The following is a 15,538-nucleotide window of genomic DNA, read 5'->3' as shown; positions in this document are numbered from 1 at the left end:
AAAAGTTGTCTATTATTATAAACATAATATCTTATTTAATTTATATTATTCCTTCTGATCAATTACATTAACTCATTGCTTGACTTCAAAGGATGATAAAAGATGACATTACTTAACCTCTTTTAGCCTCAATCCAAACTGTTCCCTTTGGAATTACATATGATCTGATCAGTAACAGGATTTACTTATATTGGACATTACGAATAATCCTAGGACATTTTCAATGTAAATACTAATTTATTTATGCAACTTTCAGCTCGGTTATACTGAAGCTTTCATCAGGCAAAATGATAAATACAGTAATGAAAGTTCCAGTAAAGGTTACGCAAGCCTGCATAAATAAATAAATTTGTATATAGATTAAGAGATGACCTGGATATTTCCATAACGTTTAATTTTGCCAAGTGCGTGAATTTCAAATCATAAATGAGATTTTCTTATGTTGTCGTTTGCTAATTTAACTTAAACTGTTTAACTTTTCGAAGTTGCTTAAACTTAATATTAGCTGCTACACTTACCTCAGTTTGATTTTCTGTATTTTGTCAGAGTTTGTTGAAGACGTAATAAATAAGCATCGTAATTACATAATTCATTCTGATTTTTAAACTTAAACCTATGTTAATTCACGAGCTATCGTTCTACGTGGTTTTTCAACTGAAGACCCATCTTGTACCTAAATTTAGCGCGAAAAAAGTTTGAAGTTATCCCTAACAAACACACCTTCTATTTAATTATTTTGCTGTTATGTATTTATATCAGTCCACATTAGATCTACATCATCACAATTATCTCCTGGTACACAGCGCTGCTTGACATCGTCATTATTATTGGTCTCTGATTTGGAAGAAATTAGTGACAGTATTGTTTAGATAAGCGTGATAGGTCGCTATGTTCTAATGTAAATTGACGTGTTTCCTATTTTACTGGAACAAGTGTGCACATTTGTCGGGATTTGTTTTTATAGAAATAAATCGTTAACAAATTGGAAGAAAATGTATCAGATATTTAACTAATCGTATATCATAACAATGAAATTATCCAGATTCGTTAGTGCTTCACAATTTAACACACTATCTTAAAAATAATGTTCGTCTTCCTCCTGTTCCTGAGGGACCCAGGTTTAAACCCCACTAACATTTGTTTTCATAACTACTTATTTGAAATATCTATAGTTTACTTACAAGACAAAGTGGTTATAGACCCTAACTGCTGTACTACGTTCAGTAATCAGTCACCACAGATACTTTACTGTAATTAGCGAAATCGGAAATAGTATGAAATATTATGAACATCGGGGTCATATAAATGTTCCTTTTTAACATAAGAAAATGCGACATTTGCTGAGTAAATTTTAAACCAGTACTTAAACTAAGCATTTTCTGCTTAGAAACACTGTACTAAGATTCTTCCAAGCCTAAAACTCTTCTTAAGTCCAGATATTTTTTTTTCTATTTTGTATTTCATTGCAAATGCGCCATAAATCTCAGATACTCTGTACAATATATTATGATAATTTATTTCATGTAAAAAATCAAACAGTCAACATTCATTTTATTGGAATAAAACAATATACGAATCAATGAATAGGCAACTATGCTACGCCATCTGATGTAACTTTGTTCTTAATTACATATAAGGTTGCTTAGGTGTTTGAAAAAAAATTGTTGTTTTTAAATCTTTCGATTTCAATGTATAATATTAAGAGTATTATTTTAAAGACTTGTGAAAAACTAGCAAATACTGCATTCAACATTTAAGACATATATATATAACAAAAAATTGTCCTATTCATTCTAAGCAATTTTGTTTTGATGTTCCATTAAAAACTTAAAACGCTGTCTCGATTATTTTCCTATGTATATATACGTAGATCTGTGTGTGTATTCCTGTGACATTTATCATATTTCAGAAAGTGATTTTTTTAAACATTAAACCAAATATTTTTAGCATGTATATTATTTTCATAGTTAATGTTACATGACTGTAAACTGAATTTGCTTCATCTGGGTGTTTACTGAGTGTGTATTAACCACCTAGTGGTAGTTATCTTAATCATCGACTAATAAAACTCAAAGGTTCTGAGATAAGAGATTTAAAAAGCAACATATACATCAGAAAGTACAGTTTTCAGAATATACATATACATTTTAAAGGTCTATTGAAAAGAGGCACGAATATCAGTATATTAGAGTTACTTTTAGCCTACCACATGAATGTCAGTCGATAATAATACCGTTCAAAAGTTCATATCCCTGTAATTCGATTCAGTGACAGTCCAGAGGTTTTATAACCGAAAATAAAACGTTTGGTTCATGAAGCTAGCGAAAAATGGTTTGGACTCTGGCTTTTAAAATGTGATGTTAAGTAGATATCCAATTCAACTAAACTATGTTCTTCTTCCACAATGTTTTTGTTTTTGCGCCATTTTTATGTCTCATTTCTTTTTCTGTTAGAATCATGCATTTTTCTCAATGTGTTTTAACGCCCATTACAGGTTTGGAGCTCCAATGAAGACTACTACCAGAGAAGATCTGGATAAAGAATAGAGGAAATAGCTGCGAACAAAACTACTGGAAACATTCCTTGAAGAGAAAACCGAGATAATCCAGAAGTATCTGAAAGTTGGAAATAAATAAAGAGTTCATAAAAATTACTTCTAACACCAAAATATGATGAAACAAGTCAAATAAATAATCACCTTATATGTATTTTTACGAGTTCATATTAGGATCAGATACACAAAACAACTATACGTAATCCGGTTGTCATTTATACTCTTTCAAAAAATACTTTTAAATGAAAAATATATATACATTATTGCTCTGTTTTATAGCATTTTTACATATTAAACATCTATATATCTGTATTATAATATAGCCATATTATAAAAAAGACATGTCAAAAGGAGAAAATATCCTGTAAAAGTAATCACTGTTCATTTCAACTGTAACTGTACTTAATAAATTGTAAGCAGTACCCGAAAAAGCGTAAACAGTACTCATGTAAGTGCACACAGCATTTGAGTAAGTATACGTTGTGTCACAGAAAACTTTCAAAACAAATAGTCAGAATTATTTTTCTGTTTTAATAATGAAAAGCTATATTAAAATTCTAAAGATGTCATAAGTTATAAAATCTAGCCTAAAGTAAGTCAATCACCATTACAGAAGGTTGAGTACATTATATTAAAACGATTCTGAATATGCAACTCGGCAAGTCACTAAAACCACAGCCGATATAATGTTGTAATATAACGAGATGTATCAAAACTACATTTTAACGCTGTTTGCCATTTTGTAGGTAGCGTGAAGCCATCGAAAAGTGATCGTTTATGGGAAGGGTAGGTAATCGTCCTTTCCGTTACAAGCGATTCATACCCTAAGATCATAAAAATGTGTTTAGATAAGATAGTTAGAATTTCGAAGAAGTGGATATCACTTGTACTTAACAGCATTGGAAAGCAAAACAGTATGGATCGACTTGGGAAACTAGGACCATCACAAAAGACGCCTGCAACAAGTCGCACCCTCGACGTGTTAAGCAAAATGCGACGTCTTGTAAGAGATAAGAATCTACTAATACAAAAATAAGTGGCAATAGTTGTACTGTTGCCCCAGACAGCAGTACGCAACGTAATCAAAAGTGGTCCGTAAAACAACACATGTTATATGTACATAAACTACTTTTACCACATATCTGTTCAGCTCTCGCATACTTGAAGCTGTGGAGAATGAAACGGATATTCATGATATCACATAAAAAAAGACAAAGACATACCCTCAAGTCGCCGACAGTAGTGCATATGGATTTATGTCCGATTAAACTATTGAAACGGGCGCTGAAGGAGTGGTGTGCTGTGAACATGACAGCCTTAAGACGGAACCTTTCACAATGCAAGCCACGCTGCAAGGCTTTGTCCACGTAGACAGTCGTCAAAGTGACTGTACATGGCTACATGGACTGTAACTACCTGCTGAGTCTCCAAAAGCGTTTCAATAACGTACTCAATCTCTGCAAATGACAAGTAGTTAAGGCTTCCCTTAACTGATATTGAATTTCATAAACCATAGAGAACACTATGGCAAAATGTCTGCTTTAATATGGCATATCGCTGGTTGTAAAAAGTATTCAGCGAATACACACACACACAACTCAACAATGAACCTAGAAGTGGACATCTAAGAATCTTGGCAGAATTATGAAAGCTATAAACCGAAAAGTTATCATTATTAGATAAAATATATTTCTTTTGAAAAAGGTATTACACCCATTTTTTTCTTGTTTTCAGGCCATTCTTCAGCTCAAAATATAAAATTCCAAAAAATATAATAGAAATCCGCTTATTCGATGTGTTCCTGTAATACCTAATCCCTTGCGCCTGATAAACTACTTACTCAGCACAATCCGTAGCTGAGACAGGAAAATAAAAATACTTTAACAAAAAATCAAAATATAAATTTCAACAATGAAAGTTACAATAATAATAATTAGTAAAAAACTATAAAAGAATGGTACAATGTAAAATGCAATACAAGATAATAAAAACATCGTGCATAATTCAAATATTAACCCTTCAGTAAAAGCAAAACAATTACGGCAATTAAAATTACAATATAGAACAAGGAAAGTAATCCTTTAATGAAAAGTAATCAATAATACGGAATAAAAAAGTATCTCCTTTAAATATCCTGATGTGCTTTGTTGAATCTCTTAGGTGTTTCTAGTTGGATAAATAAACATTGTTCACAATGTGTTTTGCTATAAATGTGAAACTTTGACTTTAGGTTTACATTTTTTCATTCTTAAAATGATATTCATTGGCTCTGTGAGGGTGTGGCTATTGATTACAATGGTTTCTCAGTTTTCTTTCGTAAACTGTTTTGTATATTTCCAACATAAAAAATAATTATATTTTTGTAAACTTACAAGTGTAACAACAGTTTATACTAATCATTCCTACAATTCCTTCATGGTCCAGTTTCTACCATTACATTGATAAAAATCGTTAAAATTTTTGTAAATGCTTATATTACGTTTCCCCTAGATTTCAGAAACGTTTAAAAGAAGTGATAATAGTGTCGAAAAATAATTTTATCCTGCAGACGTTAGTAAACCGTTAAAATATCTCCATAAGACAAAAGATTATCTAAAAATTTAAGCTGTAGTGGCTACAGATTATACCAAGTTTACAAAGGATAACCCAAGTCATGAATTAAGTTAATTATTGAAAAAAATATAAATATTGTAAATCGCAACAAATTAAATATCGCCGAGAAGTCAACAATTACTATAAAAGTACAAAATATACTTCAAACTGTAAATCTAGTATGACTTCGTTGATCGAAAGAAAGTAATATATTAGATGGATAAATTAATGAGCTAACCTCACATTATTCTTGACCATTTTTGGATAATAGATAACTGTTCAAGAACTTTATGATGTCAATTAAAAATATATATTGAAAAGTTCTTGAAGAATAAACGAACGATAACCGCTGGCTTGTCTTTATATTTAAGTTTCATGTAATTAGCAATAATACTAGTCTGGCAGAGAGGAGTACCACGAGACTCGTGATGATCAGCTACAGTTGTCTCATGATAGTCAAGTAAGGCAGTAAGAAATATTAAAGAAAATTTCCTAGCGTTAGGCAATTCACTTGCATATAGTAACTACAGTTGAAAGTGCGAAACGTGTCTTGTGTCTCGAACCTTCGACCCTGTCATCTACTCGCTAACCACTAGCTCACGCCCGACCATGAGTTAGATAGCTTAATAATAGTTTATCTATATAGACTAAACACAACCCTATCACTTCTTTTCCATCTACATCTCTATTTAGTTAACACAAAGTCGTCAATATTGCTGCGAGCAAGGCATATCAATTCAAAGAACTTGAAACAGTACAGAACCTATAAGAATAATTATGATTTAGGCCGCTTCATTATACTTCTCTATTATTAACCTACATGCAACATCGAAATGTTTACCTGGAGAATGAATAAAGTGTCATATTTTTGTATAGATTATAAATTAAAACTGGGGTAATTATGCGAGTGTAATCTTCGATATTTTTGTTACAAAAACTAAGTTATGACACCTAAAAGACGTGTCTGTTCAAGTTGAAAATAGATCTGAAATAATAAATTTGATTTCCATATAATCTTTCTTAGGAGTCTGTGACAAAGAATATTTAAAACATTTTTTTTAAAATTGTGATTCATACTTTCAACACTCAGATTTTGCAAGAGGGTAGTAAACTCATGAATCTAGTAAGTAAATGAACATAATGTGTCCAACTTTTTCACTTCAGCTAGTATAGACAAAGCGCCAACTAAGCGTATGTATTAAAAGAAAGCAGATGAACGTAAATTTCCTTCTTTATGAATGAGAATAATGGCTTTACACCAAAGCACCAGAGCACATTGTTCGTGTCACGATAGTTAACAATAACCCTTCTCAATTCACCACGTTTTGAAATACTGTATACTGATAGTGAAGACGTGCTTTTCTACTCTAATGGAAAACTGCTGTACATTGTGCCTCAGCGATAATTCTTCCTTAACAATTAACTTGTTGGTCACGTGGTTCAAGTATTAAGCACGAGAAGAAAGTAACCTAGAGGGGATTACGGGGAAATATGTTAAAATATTGTTTAGAATTCACAATAAATTACCTTCTTTTATTTTAGGAATAGCCATCTTCACATTTCGTGTTAGATTAAAACGAAAATTGTATATTATTGACATAAAACAAATAACAACAAATATCTAATTTCAGATGCCCCCTAACTTAAGCCCTTTCACAGACACTTTAACACCTAATCACATTCTAGCAAACCATTCTGAAAACAAACTGTAATCATAATGTATTTGTTTAAGTCTTATTCACCATTATCTTTTAAGAAATTCTTGGATAAAAACTATCGCGTACACTTTAGTATAATATGACCAACTAATTCAAATTTATTATCTTTCTAAATATAAAGGACGAGTTAAAAGGTCTGGGTAGATAAAGGTTGATAACGTTATCTACCCAGACTTTTTAACTTGTCCTTTATATTTAGAAAGATAAAAAAAGAGAAAGATGATAAATTTGAATTAGTTGGCTTTCTACTGAGACACCAGACAAAATTAAGTTTAAAAACACAAAAGGTTTAAATAATTTCGCTGACCCATTGACTGCGGCTGCTCTAAACTCGCGCGGAATATTTTGCAAGCCGTACACCATATGCGGATCATACCCAAAAAGACGAATCAGCAGTCAATGGGTTAAAACTAATGGTTTTTCTGCCTATGTTTCGATACAGTCTTATATCTTCCTAAGTTGATACTGTGTGTTGTGAATTATTGTAAGTGATTAAATATCTTTGCGGTAATAACCTGTAATATTCCGGTTAGAATGGCTTAATGGCTTAAAGTTGTTCAGAACTGACTTCATAAGAGAAACAATATTTTTGAAGGGGGTGCCACACCCCATATTCTCTTTATTTCAGACCGTCCTTAATCCTAAAATTTTAAAATTATTAAAATTTAAGAATAAAATATCCGGTGATTCGCTGTGTACCTAATTCTTTGCTCCTGACAAAATACTTACACAGTAAGATGCATAGATAAAACAGGAAAGTAAATGCACTTTAACAAAGAATCAAAATATGATTTATAATAATAATAATAACGAGTAAAAGCAGCAAAACAAAAGTGCAATGTAAATTAAAACACAAGATAATAAACATACGGTACATAATGTAAAATACAAGATAACAAAATACCGTACATAATCTAAAATAAAATACAAGATAACAAACATACCGTACATAATGTAAAATGAAATACAAGATAACAAACATACCGTACATAATTCAAAATAATATACAAAGTAATAAACATACCGTACATAATTCAAAATAATATACAAAGTAACAAACATACCGTACATAATTCAAAATAATATACAAAGTAATAAACATACCGTACATAATTCAAAACAAAATACAATATAATCAACATACCGTACATAATTCAAAACAAAATACAATATAATCAACATACCGTACATAATTCAAAACAAAATACAATATAATCAACATACCGTACATAATGTAAAATAAAATACAAGGTAATCAACATACCGTGCATAATTCAAAACAAAATACAAGATAATCAACATACTGTACATAATTCAAAACAAAATACAAGATAACAAACATACCATACATAATATAAAATAAAATACAAGATAACAAACATGCCGTACATAATGTAAAATAAAATACAAGATAACAAACATACCGTACATAATGTAAAATAAAATACAAGATAATCAACATGCTGTACATAATTCAAAACAAAATACAAGATAACAAACATACCATACATAATATAAAATAAAATACAAGATAACAAACATACCGTACATAATGTAAAATGAAATACAAGATAACAAACATACCGTACATAATGTAAAATAAAATACAAGGTAATCAACATACTGTACCTAATGTAAAATAAAATACAAGATAACAAACATACCGTACATGATGTAAAATAAAATACAAGATAATCAACATGCTGTACATAATTCAAAAATTAGCCCTTCAGTAAAGGTAAAACAAATTGAAGAAAATGAAATTTACAATATTTGTTTCTAGTTAAGCCCAAATCTACACAATGGACTATCAGTGTTGTGCCTACTATGGGTATCGCAACCCGATTTTTAGCGTTATAAATCCGCAGACTTACTGCTGAGCCATTGAGAGGGGGGGATTTACAATATGAAACAATAAAGAGGAACTCTTCAATAGAAAATAGTAAATAATACAAAAGTTACCACTTTTTGAATATTTGTACGCGCTTTGTTAAAGTTAAAGTTTCATATTTCAAACAAAAGACATTATCAATAAATTTTAAGTATCCACCTAGAGGCACTTAAATTAATTCTTTAAGTGATTTTCTTTGGCTGAACATGAAAAATAAGCATATATTTATTAATAATATGCATGATAACTGGCTACAGTAATAATAATACTGCAACACTTCATACTCCGGCTTCTTCTAGCGTTACATTTTGAAAATATTATTTATAAATACTAATATTACGTTTCTCCCACATTTTAGAATGTTTAAAAGAAGTGATGATAGTGTCTGAAAAATATTTCATACTACAAACATTGGCAAACCGTTGAAATATTTCCACGAAACAAAAGGTAATATAAAAAGATAAAAAGGAAACAAAACCTCAAAGACCTGCCCCCCCCCTACAAAATTAAAAGCTATAAATGATACGTGGTTGACACTTGCACCATTTTGAATTTTAAAAAAATTGGAAAAAGTTTTGAATCACTACCACTTTCAACATTATCAACATTCACATTCAATTTACAGCGGAAAAAAAGAGTCTGAAGAACAACTGCTGTTCTTAGGTGTTTTTGTTCACAGACAAGAAAATGGAAAATTTTGTGTTTTAAACTTGATTTTGTCTAGTAGTAAAAGAATGTTAATATTTCTCATTCTGTTAATATTCTTATCACAGTCTTTGTTTAAACTAACTATTGTATTCCTGATGCTGTTTATTCTTGAGGAAAGACGACGATAACTGATGAGTACTGACTGTATATCTCTTTTTTTTTTGTATTTGTATTCATTTGTTTAGCATGACATGAAAGCAAATCGCAATAGAAATTATTTACTTTGGCTTTTGAAACCTTTTGACTATAACACTTTTGAAATGTTTTGACGTACCTTATTTATATTGTATGATTGATTATTTTGACTGAAATGTTGCATGTAGGTTAGTAATAGAGAAGTATAATGAAGCGGCCTAAATTATAATTATTCTTATAGGTTCTGTACTGTTTCAAGTTCTTTGAATTGACATTTTCAGCTCGATAATTGTATTTTCACCATCAGCTATTTAGAATCGTAGCTCGAAAATAACACGAGAAATGTTCTGAATGGTGTTGCAGCTTTGCTGTTAAAATGTATATGGCACTAGAAAAAATACTGGTACACATTTCAAAAAGAAAATTTATAGATTCTTACAATTAAGTATCAATACGTCGATACATCCGTGATACATGCATTTCAATCATATATATATATATATATATGTTGTAATATTCTGTAATATTAAATGTAATTTAATAAGATTCAATGTTTCACTTGCTTTTATCATGCCAGTTGTGTTATCCACATTTGAGTTGCATGGCAAACCCAAGCTAAGTATCAAAAAATGAAGATAGCAAAACAGTAGCAGGTAAAGAATCGGGACTCAACACAGGGGCAGAAAGGAAGGAAAGCTGGACACAGTTAAACACTTACAATTTTAATACTTAACTGTTCATTTTGTTTAAACCATGCGCTAAATAATAATTCTAGAAATATCGAGAGAAAGCAATTTACAACAACATCTAGCTAACAATATATTGCTACGAACAGGAAAAAATGCATATATAGTCAACCATTTATGCAGCGAAATTCAGGCAGCGTTGTGTACTGAAGTGTTAACATGTTTAATGAAGAGACATAGCCAGTACCCAAAGAAAATTTCCTCAACAGTTCACCTTGATCCTTCTTCGAAAAGTAGACACCCTAGTTAACACAGACCCAGTCTTAACAGAACAAAACAGCTGACATATATAATTCAAAATAAGCCTCCAAGTGGCTCAGCTTTAAGTTGTAGGCTTAAGACGCTAAAACTTGTAGTGGGCAGAACACAGATAGCCTATTGTGTAGTTTTGTGCTTAACAACCAAACAAATTCAAAATAATAACAATGTGTACTAACATATCGTCCGACTTGCGACCACATTATCAACAAAAACAAGGTACAAATAGTAAATGTATGATAATAATACAAGCGTGGTGAAGAAAATAATTTGATTTAAAAACAGTTCTTATACTACCAGCCCTAAAGGAGCCACAAGGGCGAAACGTTGGCTGAAATAAAGTTTTTATCATTATTATCTAGAGAGTAAAGGACGCTTTTTTAACTTTAATCTTATTACCAAAATGTTTAAATGTTAAAATATTAAAAATAGAAGTAGCTTTTAAGCAAGCTGTTTGTTACACATCTATATCTACGTATATATATATGTGTGTGTGTGTGTTCTATACGTTGAAAGGAATATTCTGAAACTTTTTGTATACAGGAAATGACGTTTTACCGGATAGCACCTGTAGCTAACTAATACAGTAATAATGTGAAATCAAATACTCCACCTGCAAATATTATTCACATTATACTTAGTTTTATAATTCCAATTAGAATATTTTGAACTACGGTACCGTTAAACGCAAAATTTGTGGAGAAATGAAAAAAGTTCAACATGACTGCCCAAGTAGTTTGCCTATTACATGTAGACCCTTCTCCCGTTTTTAAGGTTACAAAAAGTTCACCATGGCTACATAAGTAGCTTGACTACTACATGCAGTCTCTTCTCCGGTTTTTAAGGTTACAAAAAGTTCACCATAGCTGCACATGTAGTTTGAATACTACATGCAGTCTCTTCTCCGGTTTTTAAGGTTACAAAAAGTTCACCATAGCTACACAAGTAGTTTGAATACTACATGCAGTCTCTTCTCCGGTTGTTAAGGTTACAAAAAGTCACCATGGCTACACAAGTAGTTTGAATACTACATGCAGTCTCTTCTCCGGTTTTTAAGGTTACAAAAAATTCACCATAGCTACACAAGTAGTTTGACTACTACATGCAGTCTCTTCTCCGGTTTTTAAGGTTACAAAAAGTTCACCATAGCTACACAAGTAGTCTTGACTACTACATGCAGTCTCTTCTCCGGTTTTTAAGGTTACAAAAAAGTTCACCATGGCTACACAAATAGTTTGACTACTACATGTAGGCCCTTTTCCCGTTTTTAAGATATTTCTATTTTTTTAGAAAAATAAAAAGGCATTACGTATCCTTAAGTATATTATGTGAACTTGTTCTACCGTGTAACGATGAACTCGTGAGTTGGAGATTGCGTAAATATTCATTCGATATCATGTTACATGAAAACCATATTCAATAGTTTCGATATTTTATTCTTCCAGAAATCTCACCCTTTCACACAGAAAAAAAAATGTTCAAAGAAAAGTTCACAATCAGCACTTTCTTTAATTATTTTAACTTTAGGCCATTTTTCTTAGCTTGATTTTAGCTAAGTTATATAAAACAGCAACAAGTTGAAACAAGTTTAGAAAATTGATCTTTAGATTATTTTGAAAAGATACTTTATTAAGTTTTTGCGAAAAACAAATTTTGATTTTGTGTGAGCGTGTGAGGATCGGTAGCGCATGAAAAACAAACTATATTTTCATTTTGTGTGAGCGTGTGAGGATCGGTAGCGCATGAAAAACAAACTATATTTTCATTTTGGTCTTGACAGCAGTGGGATACTGTAGTTTTGTCAATCCAGACACGCGTGGTCAACAGGCACCAGTTTCAGTTAAAATAAAAACACTGATAGATATAATTAAACATAACTTGGATATTCGATAATTTTATAAAGAAAATGTGACACGGAATATTAATATATATAAATAAGATATATACCTATTTATTTACATTTAACACAATAACTAATTACAATACAGTAACGATTCATTTCAGAAAAAAATGATTTCGTTGCTTGTATAAGTCAGGAGTTTGCTAGTGCGGAAAAAATAATTAGAACAATTGACTAATATCTTCAAAAATTAATGTCGAGATCAAAGAATCTAAAAAAATTACAGAATAGGTAATAAAGAGAGACACCCCACCCCCCACCCGGTGGTTTAGCAGTAAGTCTCATCAAAAATAAAGTAGAAATCAATCAGAAAGGTGGGGTTACTATATTTATTTTAACTCTTATGTATCTTCATTCTTTCCGTTACCTTGAATTGACATCCATTGTTCTGCAGCTGCAGTCTTGAAAAAGGGGGCATCTGCTGAGACTTCGCAACGAAATTTGCCTCCAGTCTCTGCCTGAACATTCTGAATATAAATGGACTGTTTCGTGGACCTTGAAAACTGAAACAGATTGAATTATTTTCGAGCTTCACTAGCTCAAGCTGCAACATAGGTTTTAGACATCTTAAGAAAATATCAAACTATAAATGAAAATCTAGAACACAAAACATAGCTCGTGTGAGTTATATTTTATGCTGTTTAAGACCGTGTTTGAGACTCTTAAAGTTTTACTTGTGGTAACATTTCACAAAGAAACTGATAGCTGCCGATCTTGAAAATCATTTATATGTCTTCTAGCCTTTAAGAAAGTAAATAAATAGAATACGTACTAAATGATTTTAATAACATTGGAAATATTTATTTGAAACATAAACATTTTGAAAGGTGAGTCAAATGTATGTTTTAAAGTGCGTCTCTTGTGTTCAAAATATAAGTTAAGTAAAAAAAGTTGTTTGGCATAATTGTAGCCTATGCAATTGAATGATCAATTTCTCATTTCAGATTTTGGCAACAATTACATAAATTATTAACGTTTTGAAAATAATCCATTATTTACAATAAACACACTTTAGAGTCTGTGTGTGTTTTACTCATAGTAAAGCCACATCGGGCTCTCTACTGCTTTTACCGAGGGGAAATCGAACCGTTGATTTTAGCAATGTAAATTCGAATACTTACCGCTGTCCTAGCGGTGGACACTTTAGGGTTTAGAAACAATTTTTTTTATTTATGTGTTAAAATGTAAATTTGTTTGTTTGTTTTTTCAATAAGAGGTATCGTATGCAAATTGTTCACGAACTCTGAGGTCAGTGTTTATTTGATATATTCGGAATAAACATAATATAAGTCATGAAAGGAAGTAATTATTTCATATCGGTTTATTCATAACAGTTTTTGAGCTATGAATAAGAAGCAATCTATGATTTAACTACACCATCTACTTTTGGCAGATGGTTTGAGGGGATTATTTCGTTAGTAAAGTCAATCGAATGTGTTAAATTAAATTGAAAATATAAAGATAATACATTCTATATTGTTATTTCTAACACTTCAGCTGCGACAGTGATTCAATTTCAAATAGTACTCCTGACGCTCAGAAAACCTAAAAAAAAACGTAAACAAGGTTACTGATTTTTACTTAAAAAATATATGTGAAGACCAATTTATTATTGGATTTCATTACCACTTTTCCGTGTGTTGTACCGATTTGGGGTAAAACTTGAAACTGTTATCACGAACGAGAACAAAAACAACGATATATTGATGAATTTATTCTTGTAATCAATAGCGTCAATAGAAAATAAATAATTAAAGTATCCCCTAAGAAATGACCAAATAAAACCGTCATGCACTTTAATTTTTAAACCGGTGAAATGTGTGAATTGCAACATGTTTAGAAACATGTGAATACACAACAATACATCTAAATATTATAAAACAAAAATCAGGGCCTCCCAACTCTCGAGATGTCTGCAAATTTTGCTTCTGCTTGTCTTACATTAGGTTTACATGTATTGACATCTTTTATATTTTTGCTTCTGCTTGTCTTACATTAGGTTTACATGTATTGACAACTTTTATATTTTTGCTTCTGCTTGTCTTACATTAGGTTTACATGTATTGACATTTTTATATTTTTACTTCTGCTTGTCTTACATTAGGTTTACATGTATTGACATCTTTTATACTTTTGCTTCTGCTTGTTTTACATTAGGTTTACATGTATTGACAACTTTTATGTTTTTGCTTTTGCTTGTCTTATATTAGGTTTACATGTATTGACATCTTTTATATTTTAAGACCTTTTTTTTTTCTTCATGACATATTAGGCATGAGATAGTTTGCTGGTTTTTTACTATCCCGATATTTTCGGTTATTATCCTTCTAAATCTCACTATTTGTTGAGAAACTAGAAGCCTCTTTTGGTTTTCATAGAATATTATTTGTTAACCTTTTCTAACAATAATATTGTGGTAACAGCAATGTAACTTGCAAATTGTATATTTTTTCTAGTATGCTTAACAAAGTTAAAAAGAAAACAATAAAAATAAACGACAGTGTTGTTGCTTACATCGACTTCTATCCCTTCAAGAGGAAAGTAAAGTTGTTGAGGCTCATCTCGTGGGACAAATCTGAAAAACTCCATATCATCTCGATACCACTTCACAGAATAAAGTTTTTCTCCCTCTAGGTCATAAGAACAAGTCAGGCGAACTTCTTGGCCTCGTAGTGCAGTTTGAGGAACGTCGAAAGATAAGATCTTAAGGGAGAAAGAAACTACAAAACAAAACCAATTATATTCACTGCAAATAATCAAATGGAAGTTTAAACATACACGTTGATATTCAAAATGAAAGAAAAAGGGAGCTGAATATTTCATAGTTCAAGTCCCAAAGCGATATCAAGTAGCACTTATAGATCTAAAAGTCATTTAAGTATCTTGCTTCATACAAAGTATCCAAATTTTGTCTACATTTGCTTTATTTTTACTCTTTGCTAAACAGCATATCAATTCAGTACTTTTAAAGATTGTCCTACGACGACATTTGCTACCAATTTAATGAATATTGTAAAGATCAGTAAAAGTCATTTT

The 15,538-nt window shown here is 30.9% G+C and overlaps 1 protein-coding gene across 1 annotated transcript in view; it reads right to left on the bottom strand.

Moving 5' to 3' along the window:
• Positions 1–2,076: 2,076 nt before the first annotated feature.
• The window catches only part of LOC106460316, a 51,357-nt gene continuing 37,895 nt past the window's right edge, over positions 2,077–15,538 (bottom strand). Inside the window, exons 2-4 of the mRNA XM_022387012.1 lie at positions 15,017–15,222; positions 12,870–13,005; positions 2,077–2,615 (exon numbers count right to left, since the gene is read on the bottom strand). Of these exons, the coding sequence (XP_022242720.1) occupies positions 2,518–2,615; positions 12,870–13,005; positions 15,017–15,222 (440 nt within the window). The 3' untranslated portion in view covers positions 2,077–2,517. The remainder of the gene's footprint in view (positions 2,616–12,869; positions 13,006–15,016; positions 15,223–15,538) is intronic.

The sequence above is a fragment of the Limulus polyphemus genome, unplaced genomic scaffold, assembly GCF_000517525.1.
Source record: "Limulus polyphemus unplaced genomic scaffold, Limulus_polyphemus-2.1.2 Scaffold749, whole genome shotgun sequence".
In the NCBI taxonomy this organism is placed as follows: Eukaryota; Metazoa; Arthropoda; class Merostomata; order Xiphosura; family Limulidae; genus Limulus; species Limulus polyphemus.
Note: the sequence above shows the minus strand (reverse complement) of the source record. Positions and strands in the feature narration are given on the sequence as shown.